This window comes from Zingiber officinale, chromosome 2A (assembly GCF_018446385.1).
Source record: "Zingiber officinale cultivar Zhangliang chromosome 2A, Zo_v1.1, whole genome shotgun sequence".
Classification (NCBI taxonomy): Eukaryota; Viridiplantae; Streptophyta; class Magnoliopsida; order Zingiberales; family Zingiberaceae; genus Zingiber; species Zingiber officinale.
Genome location: NC_055988.1, coordinates 22,357,419 through 22,374,628, shown reverse-complemented (window position 1 = coordinate 22,374,628; position 17,210 = coordinate 22,357,419). Strand labels below are relative to the sequence as shown.

The window sequence follows — 17,210 nt, the reverse complement described above, 5'->3', positions numbered from 1 at the left end:
TTCTTATATTTCTTGCCTTTTGTTCTTCCCAACAATTATGTCACTTCTAATTCTTATCTTTCCAAAAGTGTTGCTTCTCATTCATATATTCCTCCTAAAAGTCATGTTTCTTCTCAGTAGTTTGATGTGGACTATTGGTGCTTGCATGTTGTGTGCATTGGGTGAATAGTTTTAATTTTTTCACTTAAAAATTCTTTCAAAGTGATTCTTCATTCGTAGTTGATTCTCTCAGGCAAGTATTTATATCCTCTCACGATGGGTCATAGGAAAAATTTTACAAGATTTTTTTTACTTACACAATGGTAAAATTATTGCAACGATAAAGTTGTTGTTATATGACCAAAAAAGTCACGGATTTGAATCTTGAAAATAGTTTCTTGCAAAAAAAAAAAAAAAACAGGATAAGACTGTGTACAATGGATCTTTTTTTGGGATCTCGTATAATAGGAACTTTGTGCATCGGGTTGTCCCTAATGGTAAAGTTATTGCAATTCTATAGTCATGGATGAATCGTGAAACGATAAAGTTGTTATGTGACCAAAAAAAGTCACGGGTTTGAATCTTGAAAATAGCTTTTTGCAAAAAAAAAAAAAAACAGGATAAAACTGTGTACAATGGATTTTTTTTCGGGATTTTGTATGACGGAAATTTTGTGCATCGGGTTGTCCCTAATGGTAAAGTTACTGCAATTCTATAGTCTTTGCATATCAGAATTTTGATGAGTTGGTGGTGAAAGTTTGAAGGCGCGAGAGATGGCTGGTACCACTAGATGATTTGTAGGAAAATAATTTCTTGCTTTTTTGAGCTGGCCATTTTGTCATTGTTAACACTGTCAAAATGCTTCCAGACCAACACTTACGTTGCGTATCTGACTAAGCTCTCATCTTCCCAGTATCTTGGGCGTTATGACCACTGCTTAAACCTTTTTCTTTCTCATCGGTGTCTACTATTAGATTTGTAGAATTCAGCTAGGATCAGTGTTGCAGATTTCGGCCTAGGCGGCCCTTAGCCGAACCGAAAACCTCCTATTTGGCCAAACTAAGCGGTACTATTTATGTGCAGTTCTAGGCGTCGAATAGGCGGTCTGTTCGGCCTAGGCGCCGCCTAGATCAAACAGATTTCTTTTTTGTTTTGGACCAAACCTTTTTTTTTATAATTATTTGACCCAAAAGTCCAAAACTACTATGTTTCTTTCTAGTTTTCCACAACTCCAACCCTAATCTCGTTGCACATCTCTCTGTCGCCCACCCATCTCTCTGTCGCCCACCTGCACATCGCTGCACATCTCTCTGCCGCCGGCGTCCCTTCCACCGTTCTCTGCCACGCCTCACTGGAATTTCTCCGGCGCCCTAATCTCTCGGCATCAAACTCAAAGAAGCAAGAATCTGCACCACTGGTGAGTTCTTATTCTTCATTCTTCCATGCTTTTTGCTTGCCTTCTTGCTTCCTCTTTGATCCTTCTTGGTTCTTCAATGCTTCATCTTGCTGCTGCCTTCTTGCTTCTGAGTTCTTCACTTCTTTTTTGCTGCTTCTTGTTCTTGGTTCTTCTTGGTGCTTCTGACTTCTTGGTTCTTCGATGTTTCTTGGTTCTTCGATGATTTTTAGTGCTTATTCCGTCTTGCTTCTTCTTTGATGTTTCTTGGTTCTTCGATGCTTCTTGGTGTTTCTTCCTTCTTGCTTTTTCTTTTATGCTTCTTGGTTCTTTGAGTGTACTCAGTACTGTGGTATTTTTTCCAGAACCAAAAGATTTTTTTTTCATGCATCAGTCAGAAATTATTTTCTTGGATTTTAAGACCTGATGTCTCCTTGTTGAGCCCACCATTAAGCATTCTTCTAAACTTGTAGCCACCCAACTCATTCTCTGTGAGTATTAATTGTTAAAGTTATGTTGAACAAGTGAATATAAACCTCATCAAACTAGCTTTATGAATAATTAGAACTTAGAAGTGGGAAGGGGAAGGAGAGATGCATTGAGTTGAATATGATTATCACATGCAATTTTTTGTTTTATAACTGGTGACTTGAAAAGTGAAGTAAATGAAGGAAAGATTGGGATTAAAAATGTAGGAAGGTATTCTGGATGTTACTCTTCTAGTCTTCTTGTTTGGTAGCTTTTCATGGAGAGTAGGTATTCTATTAGTTAATTTAATTGTCTTAGATATTTTGGTTTTGAGGACTTTTGCATGCTTATTATTTGGTCATTTGGTTTCACTTTAGACTTTACACATTTTTTCCTTTCTCATGTGCGCATTTGTGCATTACAACTCCATTAATCCAGACATGTAGACAAATGCTCATTTCTCCCCCATTCAATTCCTCCTATTTCATTGGCCTGCTACTATTATGCAGTTAATCAGTTATGGCATCTTCAAGTGCTCTCGAGGGTTCAGGTTCGGGCTCGGTTAGTATTTCTCAAGCTTCTCAAGATTGTGAAGTACTAAAACGAAAATCGAATGATGTTGGATGGGTGTATGGGATGTTAATTGATGCAAAGAACTTGGACAAAGTCAAATGTATTTTATGTGGAAAAGTTATGTCTGGAGGAGTTTACAGAATAAAAGAACACGTAGCACACATAATGGGAAATGTGTCTGCATGTCCAAAGTCTTCAAAAGATGATCAAGCCAAGTGTAGGAATGCAATTAATGAGGGAAAGATGAAGAAGAGAAACAAGAAAATTGAAGAGGAATCTTTAAGATCAGATGTGAATATTCGAAAAAACATTGATGTGGATGAATTTCAAGTCTTTTGGGACCATGAAGCCATCACGTACCCTTGGTCCTATGGATAAGTTTTCAAATGTGATTAACCCCGAGACTTCTTTGAACTTAGCAAAGAGCAAGCGGGAACAAAACATCAATGATGCTCTTTTCAAAGAAAGAACAAGTTTGGTTAAATAATATGTTTGTAGATGGGCATATGAAGCTGGTGTTCCTTTTAATGCTGTTGATAGAGATAGCTTTAAGGTGATGATGGAGGCGGTTGGTCAATTTGGGCCAGGATTTAAACCTCCTACTAGATATGAAATGAGCGAGCCGTATTTGAAGAAAGAGGTTGACAGGATCAAAGGCTTACTGAAGACAAATGAAGAAGAATGGAAATTGAATGGGTGCTCAATTATGACAGATGCTTGGAGTGACAGAAAAAGGAGGTCAATTATGAACTTGTGTGTCAATTCTAGATTAGGCACCGTTTTTCTTTCCTCTAAAGAATCTTCAGATGAAACTCATACAAGTCAACTAATTTATGAGTATGTAGAGCAATGCATTAAATAGGTTGGTCCAGAAAATGTTGTTCAAATAGTAACTGATAATGCCTCAAATAACATGGGAGCTGCAAAGTTGTTGAAGGAGAAGAGGCCAACATACTTTTGGACCTCATGTGCTACTCATTCTATAAATCTTATGCTTGAAAGCATTGCAAGTATACCGAGGTTCAAGAAAGTCATTGATCAAGCCAAGGCATTAACTATATTTATTTATGCTCACCATAAGACCTTGGCATTGATGAGATCATATACAAAGAAGAGAGATATTGTGAGACCAGGGGTGACTAGATTTGCTTCAGCATTTCTAACTTTGCAAAGTTTATCTGAGAAAAAAAGTCAATTAAGGGCAATGTTTACTAGCACTGATTGGGAAGAATGCAAATTTTCCAAGAGTGTTAAAGGGAAAACATCTTACACAACAGTGTTGAGTATTGGATTTTGGATAGGTGTGTCATTGTGCTTGAAGGTTTTTGCACCTTTGGTGAAGGTGCTTCGAATTGTTGATGCGGATAAGAAACTATCTATGGGTTTTGTGTATGGTGAGCTTCTGCAAGCTAAGAAAGATATTAAGAATGCTCTAAGTAATGTTCCAAAAAACGATCAGCATATTATTGATATTATTGATGCAAAGATGAAAGATAGGCTAGATAGTCCACTGCATTTGATGGCTTATTTGTTGAATCCTTTTTATCATTATAAGGATCCGCTTCTTTATTTGGATCAAACTGTCTCAATTGGGGTCATTGATTGTATGGATGTTATCTTTTTGGGGGATATTGATATGCAAAATATCATTTTGAGTGAGGAGTTACCCATGTATAAGAAAAAGGAGTCTATCTTTGGGAAACCCATTGCAGTAAAAGCATGTTTATTGAATGATGACAAGTTTGATCCAGGTAATTAAATAAATATTCATAATATTTTTATTGCTTGAGGTTATTAATATTATTCATGTTATTGACTTATTTTTTTATAATTACGCAGCAAATTGGTGGTCTACTTTTGGTGCATTGACTCCTAACTTGCAGAAAATTGCTATGAAGATCCTCTCTTTAACTACTAGTTCATCGGGGTGTGAAAGAAATTGGAGTACATTTGAAGGGGTTAGTAGCTTAAAGTCTTAAACTATTTTAATACTAATAGACTAATAGTTCATTATGTTCTCATAAATATTAATTGTATTTGTAGGTGCATACAAAGAAAAGGAATAGACTAGATACACATCGATTAAATAATCTAGTCTTTGTTCAATTCAATGCAAAACTGATGAACAAGAAAAATAGGGAGAAAGAGAGGAATATTGAGGTTCTTCTAGCAAGTGATGCAAGTTCTGCACAAGATTGGATTGTTGATGGGGCTGATGATGAAGTTGAACACGACACGGGCATGACTTGGAAAGTTGTTAGTGATGCTATGGGAGCATATGAAGCGCTTAGGCCTAGAAGAAGTAGTAGACTTAGAGAATTTGATGAGGATGACTTTCAATCCGAGAGTGAGGAAGAAGTGAGTGTGTATGAGTTTGATTTTGAATCAGACGAAGAGCATGTTATAGAAGAATATGGAGAAGGAGAGGAATTTTCCTAAGGATTTGTAGTACAAACTGATGTTATGATTGTTACCTTTGTAGTATGTACTTTGTAGTTTGTAGTTTGTACTAGACTACTAGTTTGTTTCCATGTTTTTTTTCCTTTGAAGTTGGAACTTTGAATACTTTGATGCTATTTGCTATTTAGCTTAGGCTACTTGATGTTCATTTTGGTATCACTTGCTAGTTGTTACTTGTTTTGAATTTTGGTATTTTATTGAGATCAATGTGCATTTCACATTTTCACTAAAAGATGATATTGTATCTAGAGCGCCTAGGCGCCGCCTAAGCGCCGCCTAGGCGCTAGGTGCCAGTCGAGCGCCCGAATGGCGCCTAGCGAAATCTGCAACACTGGCCAGGATTGAATTCTGATAAAAGCCGTGGAAATATTGGCATGCTCGGGAGTAAATTGGGATAATTGTAGGGGATGAATAAAAGCCGTGGAAATATCTTTTTCGTATGGAGACATATTCGGTACCTAATTTACTCCTTTTACATAGTGTAAGATAAGTGTAGGGGGTCCCCTCGGGGCGGTGCGATGGTTAAGACATGGGGTGTTGCCACATGAGGTCTTGTGGTCGAAACTCGGCGTGACCGAGCATAACCTCCCCTATGTCTTAGCCATTTGCACTAATGGCTAGTAGCCACCCGTGATTTACCTCCTCCGTGTTGGCCTAGGGACGGGTTGGCGGGGGCGCTGGGGGCGAGCGAATTGCCTTTTGCCACACAAGATAAGTGTAGGGGGATGAATTTCATCTTTTGCATAATTTTCTCTCACAAGCCGGAACGTAATCAAAGGATGTTGGATTTTTGAACTGGCCACTGCGTGCACTTCTCGATTTATCCTGATAACCGATGAAAAATTTTCATGAAACCGAATCGATCATCTAAAAATAATTAATTTTTTTTTTCTATTTCACCTTTGTAGAATTCTTTCTCACAAGCAGGAGCTAGAGTTGAAGTCGAGGAGGTGGGTTGACTGTTGAGATGGAGAGGCTGCCCTAACTAGGAAATTTCCCTGTGGAGTTATCTGTGGGAGCCAAGCTTCGTGTTACTCTTAAGTTTGTCACTTTAAAGTTTATTTGATAAAAAAATTGAGTCAAATCAAGTTGAATCTAAAATAAATTAAATCATTAATTCGGTTGAAGTTTAAGTTTGATTTATTTATTAAGTTTGTTTAACTTGTTTGATTGGTCAGAAAGTTTGTTGATGTATATAATTCAAAAATTTATCTGTCTATATTGTTTATAAATATTAATCATGAATAACTCAATTTTCTTTATAAATATTAACCTTCTAAATACAATTAATAGATATTCAGATATGATGTCGCCACCTAATCCGACCATGCTGACCATCATATTTTAAGATAATATATTATAAAAATTAATTAAAAGCATACTGAGTGGGGAATTGAAGTATACATATTAATGAGAATATAGAAAATTTTAAAAAAAAATGAAAGAGAAAATGAAATTGAAACTATGAAAATAGGAGTTTCAGAGTGCATTATGTATTAGGGCGTTTTACACATTTTAAGGGTGTTTGACTTGACTAGTCATTTTTATTTTGATGGGGGTATTTTGGTGACACAAAACCATTCAATGGTATTAGAAAGGTGAAATTGATCACCCAACTGTTCCAAGGGATTGCCCCACAACTATTTGGGTGATAAGATAAATCAGGAATCTATAATTGACGAATGTGGGAAGGCTTTTTTTTCCTAGATTCGAACCCTTAACACGACCATTCAAATTCATTACGTTGGAGCTCGACACATGGGTCATGTTGTGCTTAACCGAATCCGCAGCCGCGCATGATCTTGGGCTTTGCTGAGTTGATTAGGACATGATAGAATTGTCCAATCAAACAGGCAAAGTCGAATGACATACCCCTCATGATCTCTCATGATCTGTTTAGTTTCCTAATTTACAAATGACTATTGGAGTCACCTTTTGGCAAATCAGATATGCAAACTTTGACCATTTTAATTAAAAAAACATTTAAAATATGGTCTATGATCTTTGGACAAACACGCGGGCCATGCTGGGCATGGGATAGTATCGACACCAATACACTCTTGTGCCCATACAAACACATGAGCCACGAGCCATATACACGAAAACCCCCAAGATGTGTTGCCTCCCAAACCGACCCAATCGTTCTAGTTTAGGGCATGTCAAGCACGGTCCCTGCAGTCCCATGACATGCTATGCCCAGCCACGTTCAGTGCGAGGCAAGAGGCCTCTACGTGACTACGTCTAACCCTACCTAAGTCACTTTGAAATACACAGTAGCCAAAAGTATATATGCATGAGCAGATTTTTTGTTACGTATGTTAATTGTAAAATTTAAGGATTCTATCGACAGCAGCACTTTCTCAGCAAATCAATTGAAGCCTAATTAATTAAGAGATACTAAAGCCCAAACTTTCCGGGATTACTAATAGGAGTTTAGATCCTCTGATCAGTAATCTCTAGTCCTTTTTATAATTTTCAAGTTGGATTGTGGATGAAATCCAACTAAAATTAAATGCAATTCTCTATGATTCACTTTCTCACATAAGTTATAATTTTAGATCGAGCCAAACGTTCGGTCGTCGACAGTGGATGGGCCGCCCCCTTCTCTATACTATACAATCTACCCTCTAACAACCTTGCTCAACCTAAAACTAGAATCTAGATGGAAAAATGAACCAGGAAAAATTAGAGCTAATTTTGACAAAATATCGACCATGATCCGACGTGCAAATTATGAAAAAGATCAGAAATTATGGACCAGAGGATCTGATCTCCACTAATAGGCGGTATAAATTTCATAGGCCAAGGCGGTATAAATTACTACTACAAGGAATATAGAAGAAAAGACATGCTTGCCAATTGATTTGGTGCAGGCAGTCGTCATCTTGAAGGCAATGTGACAGATATCAAATATCTAGCAAAAGGCAAATTAATGTGAAATGAAGCAAAGCAAGAACGAGCTGAGTGAAGGAAAAGGAAAAGGAAAAGGGAAAACATCTCATAGATACTATAATGAAACTTATGCATCACAAAGAGAAAACAAAATGGAGGAATATGTTGTGAGGTCATAGAGATAGATCATGGTAGAATTTAGCCTAAACTCGCTCTGCAGTTGTACATCTTAAATAGAGTGCGGAATTAAATTTTCCATCGTTAGGAAAGTGCATTTATTCAAAATGTCTAAGCACTCGATAGCGTCTAATGGATATAGCCAATCCATCAGTTAACTTACACAAGGCATGAATATGCGAGGGCCTTCTCTTCTGACAACTCCTCAGCAGTTGCATCCAACTTCTTCCTTGAGAATTCGTCAATCGAAAGCCCTGACAGTATATTAAGGAGAAGCATAAATCACAAATTATCACTTCTTATAGTCTTTGCAATACTAGAATCACAAAAGTACTTCAAGATAATAACTGTCAGCGTTCAACTACAATCTACCAACTGTAGCAGCACGTTTCTACACAAAAAACGGTAATAGTAGTTGAAGACTGGGAGAAAAAAAAGGTATTTTTGTTCAAAGAAGATGAAAATCATGCATTCAAATGAGAAAATTGCCCATGCGAAAGAAGATCACTTCCAGTTATCCCTTGCATTACCATCAATGTGGATCTATCACTGTCCAAACATTGTACAAGAGAACTATCTCTGAATATTAATGTCTACCCATTATTGTTGTAGATGAATTGTGCACAATCTCAGAAGAGAGCCTATTCCTAGTTTTCTTAACTATTTTGCCCTTTTTCTCCCGAATGCAAACACAAACTGCCATTTAAGCCCAAACAGGGGTTGTAAATGGACATAATATTTGTGAACAAGCTCTATTACTCAAGGCTCATTTATCATACTGTTTCTTTATTTTTGATTCAAAAACAGAGGATACTGATGCATATATTTATAAGACTCTTTGTTTAGATTATTTTTGATATACTATAAATTTTAAGATTGTATATCATTTCATAAATAAATAAATAATATAAATTTACTTTATCAGATCAACTTCCCAATAGTGAGCGACACAGAAATGCTTCCTTAGATGGAGTTTCCTGGGAGGGAAAAAAACTAGGAACCTTTACTTTTCCAACGTTTGATTGAGGGAAAAGAAAAGGGGAGGTAACTTAAAGATGGTTTGTTAAAAACATTAAAAAAAAAACACTAAAATTACATGGTTTCCACCCTAGTCTGTGCCACCCCTACTTTCAGCCCGATGGCTAGAAGTCAAATTTAAAGAATAAATCAGACTAAGCTATTTAAAGATGATATTTTCTCCAAGTAGTCAACCATGCATATTCAAGGAAATATTCGTATAAATTGTTTCTTAAAGAATTACATACCTTGGACAATGGTCCACTCGCCAGCTTTGCATGTGACAGGGAAAGAATAAATCAGCCCAGCTGGTACATTGTATGAACCATCAGAATAAACGCCCATGGAAACCCATGTTCCCTGCCACAAGGATGAGACAGAGCTAACAAAATTAGCACAAGTAGGATGACGTTAGGATGAATTTCACATAGACAAGGTACAGAAAATAACCTCAGGAGTTCCCAGAACCCAGTCACGAATGTGATCACAAGCAGAACTGGCAGCAGATAAAGCACTCGAAAGTTTTCTTGCTTTGATGATTGCTGCACCACGTTGTTGAACAGTTGTGATAAATTCACCCCTCAGCCTGAGATCAGATCATAGTGATGATAATTAGGTCAGACTTGGAAAATGCAAATAGTATACAATACTCCTGAATTAAAAAAATGAATTTAATCATTATTTCATACCACTCATCGTCAGAAACAAGCTCACAAGCAGATTTTTCTCCACTTTGCGTCTTAACAGTTGCGTGACTTACATCAGGATACTGGGTGGAAGAATGATTTCCCCAAATGATAACATTCTTGACATCACTAACTTGAACATTCAATCGCTCAGAAATCTGTCCTAGTGCCCTGTTGTGATCTAACCTTGTCAAACAAGTAATATTCTTTGCTGGAATGGATGGAGCAAACTCTTTCAGTATAAGAGCATTAGTGTTCGCAGGATTGGCTACAACGAGCACCTTAAAGGATCAAATGAATGGTTAAACTTGAGAAAAAGAAAGCACCAAGCGTTGGTGTCATATTAGCAGCATTATTCAAATATGAATCTGAAGTGTTTTAAATGAATTGTGCAAAAGCTGAAATTGAACGTGAGTTATAATAAACTATACCTTGCAATTGGGAGCAGCATGTGCTTCTAATGCTGAAGCTTGAGACTTATAGATGGATACATTTTTTGACATCACATCCTTTCTCTCCATACCTTCCTTCCTTGGGAAACCACCAACCATAACAGCTACACTGACTCCAGTGCAAGCCTCCACAACATCAGTTGTGGCAACAACACCTAATTGCAATAATTTTTAACAAAACTACAGTTAGTAGCAACAAGGATACACTAAGATTATCAACATTGAAAAGAAAAGATTTATCCAATACCCTTAAGAAGAGGAAATGCTGCATCAACCAGCTCCATCTTGACTCCATTTAGAGCTTCTGCAGCAGGCGGAATGTCAAGCATGTGCAATATAACAGGCTGGTCAGGGCCAAGCATCACTCCCCTGGCAATCATCGGTACGAGGGCATATCCAATTTGACCTAAAGGCATAGAAGAGTTATTTATTTTCCATACAATTTTCTTTGAATGTCAGGGAAGATGGTAGAAAAGACCAATTGATCACTATTGCCAAAGAGAGTATGAAACGACCATCTAGATGCTAGATAACAAATCAACAGAAACATAGATCATAATGTGCTGCATAGAACATAAATGTATGGTAAATGATATATTTTATATTTCCATGGACTGCTATCATAGACTCATCTCATCTCCTAGAATTCAAAAGCCCCAATCTTGTAGAGGGAGAGTAAATTATTTACTAGAAGGAATTTTAACTTTTATTATATGGAAAGTAGTACAGAATCATGAGGGTCATTTTATGAATTCTAAGAAAAAAGAACAATTAAGATTGACACACACACACACACACACACACACACACACACACACACTTCAATATAAAGATTGATAAGATAAAGAGTGAGTGGTTGAAATGAAGGCATTTTTCTAATTGATGAGTTTAAGAAAATAGTTTAAACTCGAAACTACAATCATGGAGCAAATAAAGAAAAGAAAACAATAGCTTAAGTTAAATAGAACTAAAATTGAATAAACTAGAAGAAATGTAGTTTCCAAAATAAGAGAAGCATCGAGGGACCAATTAAGACTGATGGCTAGGGATGACAATTTTCCCCACGGGTTCGGGGCCCGTGGGGAAAACCGAAACGGGGGCGGGTTCGGGGAGTATTTTCAGGTATGAAATTCTTACAAGAGTTTTAGACTTAGATCTATTAATCAACAAGAGAATACTAATGGAGATATTATTAATAGAATAAAAAGTCCGTGGTAGAAATTAAGAGGAGTTTCAAATTCTTTTGTTGTTGTCTACTCCAAGGCTAGAAGAATAATTTTGGAAACAAAAGAATTTGAGAAATTTCTGCTATGCAATCTGTCCAGCAACATTTTTGATTTATGGATCTCTTCAAATGCAAGTGGGAATACGCATGCGATCCATTTCTTCGAAGGATGATATACTATGTAAGATAAAGGATGACAGGAAGGACCTCGAGATCATTTTTCTCTTTATCTTTGTTCCTCAATGTGTGATCGATCATACACTACATGTCTAGACAGAAGTATTACATCGAACAAGACTTCCTTTTCCTCCTAAAATCCTACACATGAGAATAGCTTGGCCATTGGCACTTCAGGAACAAAAGGCTAAAAGAAGGAATACAGTCAGGAATCATTGTTTAATATGGCCTGATCAGGCAACCTAGCAGAATTCAAATCAATAAATAACAAAACAACTATAAACTGAAATAAAAAGCTAGATCGATCCAACAGTAAATTCTCATCAGATAGTAGATATGGATAAAAAATATTCAAAATAAGAAATCCAAACAGGATGTCCGAAGAACACAGGGGAAGAAGTAGAAGCTCAAAGATCCATATACACAATCAGATCCGGTTCGGCAAATAGATCAAACCATCAAATCCCAGGCATGAAATAAGGACCAGATCCGTTTCGAAACCTAAATCATCTTAATGGAACAAAAGATCACCGAGAGGCAGATTTTTTTTTTTAAAAAAAGAAGATCGAAGCTGAACGCACAATCCAGACTGAGATCCGACATAGAAACACAGTCAACGACGCATCTGAGTTCAAAAACAGATAGTTAAAAGCAAGAAAACGCAGGTAGAAATCGAGCGCGATACCTGCAGCACCAGTTACGAGAACTCGAACGGGATCCTTCTCCATTGAGGAAACGAGGGGAGGCGAAGAAGCGAGCGAGGATGGATGGAGACTGAGGAGAGGACGATGCTTAAAGTGACGAAGAAGCTGATGAGACTGCAGTTAAATGGAAAGTGAGCGGATAATGGAAAGGCGATAAGAACGGAATCGGACGATGGAAGATGCTCTTCCGGTGAGTCAACGAAGATCGATCGTCCATCATGGACAGCAATTAAATGGGCGGCTATAAGGTTGTATTTATCGACGCTTGCCGTTTTCAGGCGTCTCGAGACAGAGACTGCACCAGACGGACGGTTGACGCTTAAAATAGAAAAGTGATCCTATTTATTCAGAGCGATTTAAAATTTAAGATTTAGTATTTAAAGTTTATATTATAATATTTAAACTAAATAAATTTTAAAAAAAATACTCACAACGTGAGTATCCTAAAATAAATAAGATAATAAATTCATATATATATATATATATATATATATATATATATATAATATTTAAACTAAACAAATTTTAAAAAAAATACTCACAACGTGAGTATCCTAAAATAAATAAGATAATAAATTCATAACCCCATATATATATATATATATATATCTTAAAATAGAAAAGTGATCCTATTTATTCAGAGCGATTTAAAATTTAAGATTTAGTATTTAAAGTTTATATTATAATATTTAAACTAAATAAATTTTTAAAAAAATACTCACAACGTGAGTATCCTAAAATAAATAAGATAATAAATTCATATATATATATATATATATATATATATATATATATATATATATATATAATATTTAAACTAAATAAATTTTAAAAAAAATACTCACAACGTGAGTATCCTAAAATAAATAAGATAATAAATTCATAACCCCATATATATATATATATATATATATAGTAGAGTCCTGACCATTAAAAGACTCAGTGGAAAATAACTTTTAATATTTTTTTTCCACATATTAGAGAGTAAATAAGAACATTAGAGTGAGAATTAGGAAGAGATTTTTAATATGGACATTCTAACGTTTAAGTTAAAATAGTGACAAAAAATAGAGAAGAAGATGAACAGTAACATAGATATATGCATGCGTGTAATGTAAAAGTTATTGGTATAATAAGCAGTAATGATCGAACTTAGATTTTGAAAAATAACAAATGAATTAAAGTTAGATATTGTATTATCTAATCTTATTACTAAGTGTGTATGACTTGACGAATCTAGAAGACTTGACACAAGATTGAAATTCAGCTAGGTCTATTGGACCTATTAGCTGGTGGGAAGTCTAGATAGGTCAAAGAGTGATTCGATATCTAACAAGAAGTACGGTTGGGTCTGTGGGACCTGACAGTTGGTCGAAGTCCAGTTGGATCTACGAACTTGACAACTAGCAGGAAGACCTGGTGGGTCAAAGGAGAGTCAAACAATTCTGCACGGTAAGTGAGGTAGGTCACTGAAGGAGAGTGATCTAGTGAGGACGAGTTCCAATTAGGGATTTTAGGCACTGGTCTAGCTTAGATCCATTTTGGAAGTCTAAGCTGAGACCATGACTAGATCTTGGTCTCGGGAAGACAAAATCTAATTAATAATATTTTATTTCATTGCGCTAATTTTATTTTACAGGTTATTTTTTATAATTTGGACAAACATGCATTGCAGGAGTTAGTGTGCACAAATTAACCTCGGATAAACAGTATTCGAGGCGCCTCGGAGGGTCAAGGAGGCACCTCGGAGTGGTGCGGAGATGCCCTGGATCCTGCAGAGGCGCCCTCACGTGAATGAACTTTGAGGATAAAGTTCTTAAGGTGGGGAGGTGCTTTGGAGTGCGATGGAGGCATCTTAGAGCGCCTAGAGGGTGCCCTCGCGCGGATAAAAAGCACAATTTGCGAAGCTTATTGAGTCCGAAGCTGGGGGATACTTTTTGCAATTAGAGGCGCCTCGGATAAGGTTGGAGACGCTCTCAACACTGCTTAAATGGACTATTCAACAAGCAGAAAGAACACAACTCTTATACAAACTTCAACGATCCTCCTGCTGCACCGTCTTTACGATACTGCTGCTGCTATGCTACTGCCTCACGACATTCGACTGCAGCTAGGACACCAACACCAATACGCGAGATCGACCAACTTCAAATTCTTCTAAGTGTCGGTAATGAATATTTAATTGTGCATTTTCTTTATATATTTGTAAAATAAAAGTGTAGGATTATTACACTTTTCTCTGTTCTTGTACTCTATACACTTTTATGGTGGTTCCGGAAGAGGTTTTTAGTGGATTGCCCATCGATATCATCTGAGGGATCGTGGGTCTTAGAGTAGGAGTCGACGAAAGCTCCGAACTAAGTAAAAAATACTTGTGTTCTTTTTTTCGTTCTTTCTTACTTAGTATATTTTTCCGTTGCACTTTGATTCAAAAAGTTAAAAGTATTTTTTAAAATACACATGATGTTGGACCTCGTGGTTCTTTTGATGTGATCAACCAAGTTTAGGTTAGGTCCTGTTTGTCTAATCCCTGTGTCTAAGTGAACAGGAGCTTAGGAGCGCAGGAAGTCGAGCGGAAGACGCAACTAGCGAGAATGACGACGCGGGAAGGGAGCCGACGGGCTCTGTTGGGACCGAAAAGTAGCTAGAGGGGGGGGGGGTGAATAGCTCGTCGCTCGCTAGGTGCTCGTCGTTGCTTGTTTCTTCAAAGATGTGCAGCGGAAATACAAGAAACAAACCACACAACGCTAACAAGGTTGGTTTACTTGGTATCCACCTCACAAGAGGTGACTAGTCCAAGGATCCACACCTACTCACGCACCCTCCACTAATAAAATCCTCCTTTTCGGTAACTACCGAAGGCGGAGAAGCCCTACAAGTTCACACTACAAAAGGAAGGGGAAAGGATACAAAATACAAGCACAAAGTTTACAATGAGTACAAGAAAACCCTAACCCTAGCTTTCTTCCTCTTGCAATAGATCCGCCTCTTGACTTGGAAGAACCTCCAAGAACTTCAAGAACTGGCGTGGAGAGCTCTGTGGAGTCGCTGGTGAAGATCTGAGCTTTGTCGTGGAAGCGATACCGAAGGAAATGAACGCCTGCGGCTTAAATCGACGCTAACGGTCGAATCCCGATCGATTGGAATGCTCCCAATCGATCGGGGAGGCTTTAGATCGATCCACGGATCGATCCAGAGCGCCTCTGTGCTATGGAAAAATGCCTGGATAGATCCACGGATCGATCCAGCGCTTATCGCGCGAAGCAGCAGCGTCCCAATCGATCCACTGATCGATTGGGACCTCTGGATCGATCCACCGATCGATCCAGAGGGGTTATGTTCGCGGGGACTTACCGGATCGATCGGCAGATCGATCCAGATCTTCTGGATCGATCCACTGATCGATCCAGATATGCTGGATCGATCCACGGATCAATCCAAATCTGCTGGATCAATCGGCTGATCAATCAAGATCTTGGTTTTTGCCCAAAACCAAGTCTAAAGCCCCCTAAACCAACATCTAGTCAACCATGACTTGTTGGTACATAAGACCTAGCATCCGGTCACCCTTGACCAGTTAGGACTCTCTCATCAAGTGTCTGGTCAATCCCTTTGACCCACTTGGACTTTTCTCTTCTTGCCAAGTATCCGGTCACTCCCTAAGACCTACTTGGACTTTTCTTCCTCGTGCCAAGTATCCGGTCAATCCCTTTGACCTACTTGGACTCTCACCAGATGTCTGGTCAACCTTGACCCCTCTGGATTTCTCCTGTCTGGCTTCACTCACCAGGACTTTCCCAATTGCCTAGCTTCACTCACTAGGTCTTTCACCTGGCTTCACTCACCAGGATTTTCCTCCTGCCTAGCTTCACTCACTAGGTCTTTCACCTGGCTTTACTCACCAGGATTTTCCCTTCTGCCTAGCTTCACTCACCAGGACTTCCTTCTGCCTGGCTTCACTCACCCGGACTTCCTTCTGCCTGGCTTCACCAGGACTTTCAGTCAAGTATCCAGTCAACCTTGACCTACTTGACTTTCCTTCACAATCTTAACTGGTCAACTTTGACTAAACGGGAATTGTATCAACAATCTCCCCAAATGAACAACTGCACATGCATTGTCCATATCATCTAAACCCAATATATTGTCAAACATCGAAACCCAAACCAAGACTCAGGCTTGATTAACCAGGTCAACCTTGACCTAGGGAATATTGCACTAACAATCTCCCCCTTTTTGATGTTTGACAATACCTCTTGTTAAGTTAGGAAATTAGACTACTCCCATAGCCTCAACTCCCTTCATGCCAATATATGAATCCATAAGTTAAGCCCTTCATTCTCCCCCTAAGAGGGCAAACTCCCTCTAGGTAATGAAATCCTAACTTACTCCCTTTCATTCTCCCCCTATTGGCACACATCAAACCATGCCCCATTTTTGGGCACACATCAACAAATTCACTTGTTGAAAACTCTCCTCCTGAAGAGTTGCTCATCGTTGTTCACAATTCACTCGTTGTGATCAACACGATAATGAAGATCCCATACCCTTCATTATCCTTAACCCTACATTATCCCCCAATGTAGGCAAATGCCCATCCTTGAGCATTATCCACTTGAAACCACTTGAATAATGAGGATATCCACTCCCCATTAAAGTTCAAACGCTCAACCTTGAGCATGTTCTTAACGGAAGGTTAACCACCTTTCAAGGTTCATGAAAAATAATTTTCATGTCTTTAAAGAGTCCCTCCCCCTAAAGACATGGTGGTAACTTCTGTCATTGCACCAACAATGACTTCGAATCCCCAAAACTTTAGGAAACCTAATTTTAGAAGTTTTGAGGTTCAAATATTCAAAATTTGAAACAAACCTCAACCTAAACTTCAACTTAGCCTTCCTTAACCAATCCATCCTTGTTTTCCACACGAAAACACCCTTTTTATGTATACAAATGTATTTTAAGGGGTTTGGAATGGTTACCTAGACTAAAATAGGTTCAAAATGC

At 37.9% G+C, this 17,210-nt stretch overlaps 2 protein-coding genes across 2 annotated transcripts; one reads left to right on the top strand and one right to left on the bottom strand.

The window, feature by feature from the left end:
• The first annotated feature begins 1,159 nt into the window (after positions 1 to 1,159).
• Positions 1,160 to 5,065, top strand: LOC122040933. The gene is made up of 4 exons (XM_042600423.1): positions 1,160 to 1,396; positions 2,350 to 4,164; positions 4,253 to 4,371; positions 4,457 to 5,065. Exons 2-4 carry the CDS (start codon positions 3,327 to 3,329, stop codon positions 4,850 to 4,852), a joined length of 1,353 nt encoding a protein of 450 aa, XP_042456357.1. The 5' UTR covers positions 1,160 to 1,396; positions 2,350 to 3,326; the 3' UTR covers positions 4,853 to 5,065.
• Positions 5,066 to 7,838: 2,773 nt separating this feature from the next.
• On the bottom strand, positions 7,839 to 12,339 carry LOC122040932 (malate dehydrogenase-like). The gene is made up of 7 exons (XM_042600422.1): positions 12,185 to 12,339; positions 10,345 to 10,503; positions 10,077 to 10,252; positions 9,649 to 9,926; positions 9,410 to 9,545; positions 9,208 to 9,319; positions 7,839 to 8,196 (listed from the first exon to the last, which is right to left on the bottom strand). Exons 1-7 carry the CDS (start codon positions 12,225 to 12,227, stop codon positions 8,102 to 8,104), a joined length of 999 nt encoding a protein of 332 aa, XP_042456356.1. The 5' UTR covers positions 12,228 to 12,339; the 3' UTR covers positions 7,839 to 8,101.
• Positions 12,340 to 17,210: the final 4,871 nt, after the last annotated feature.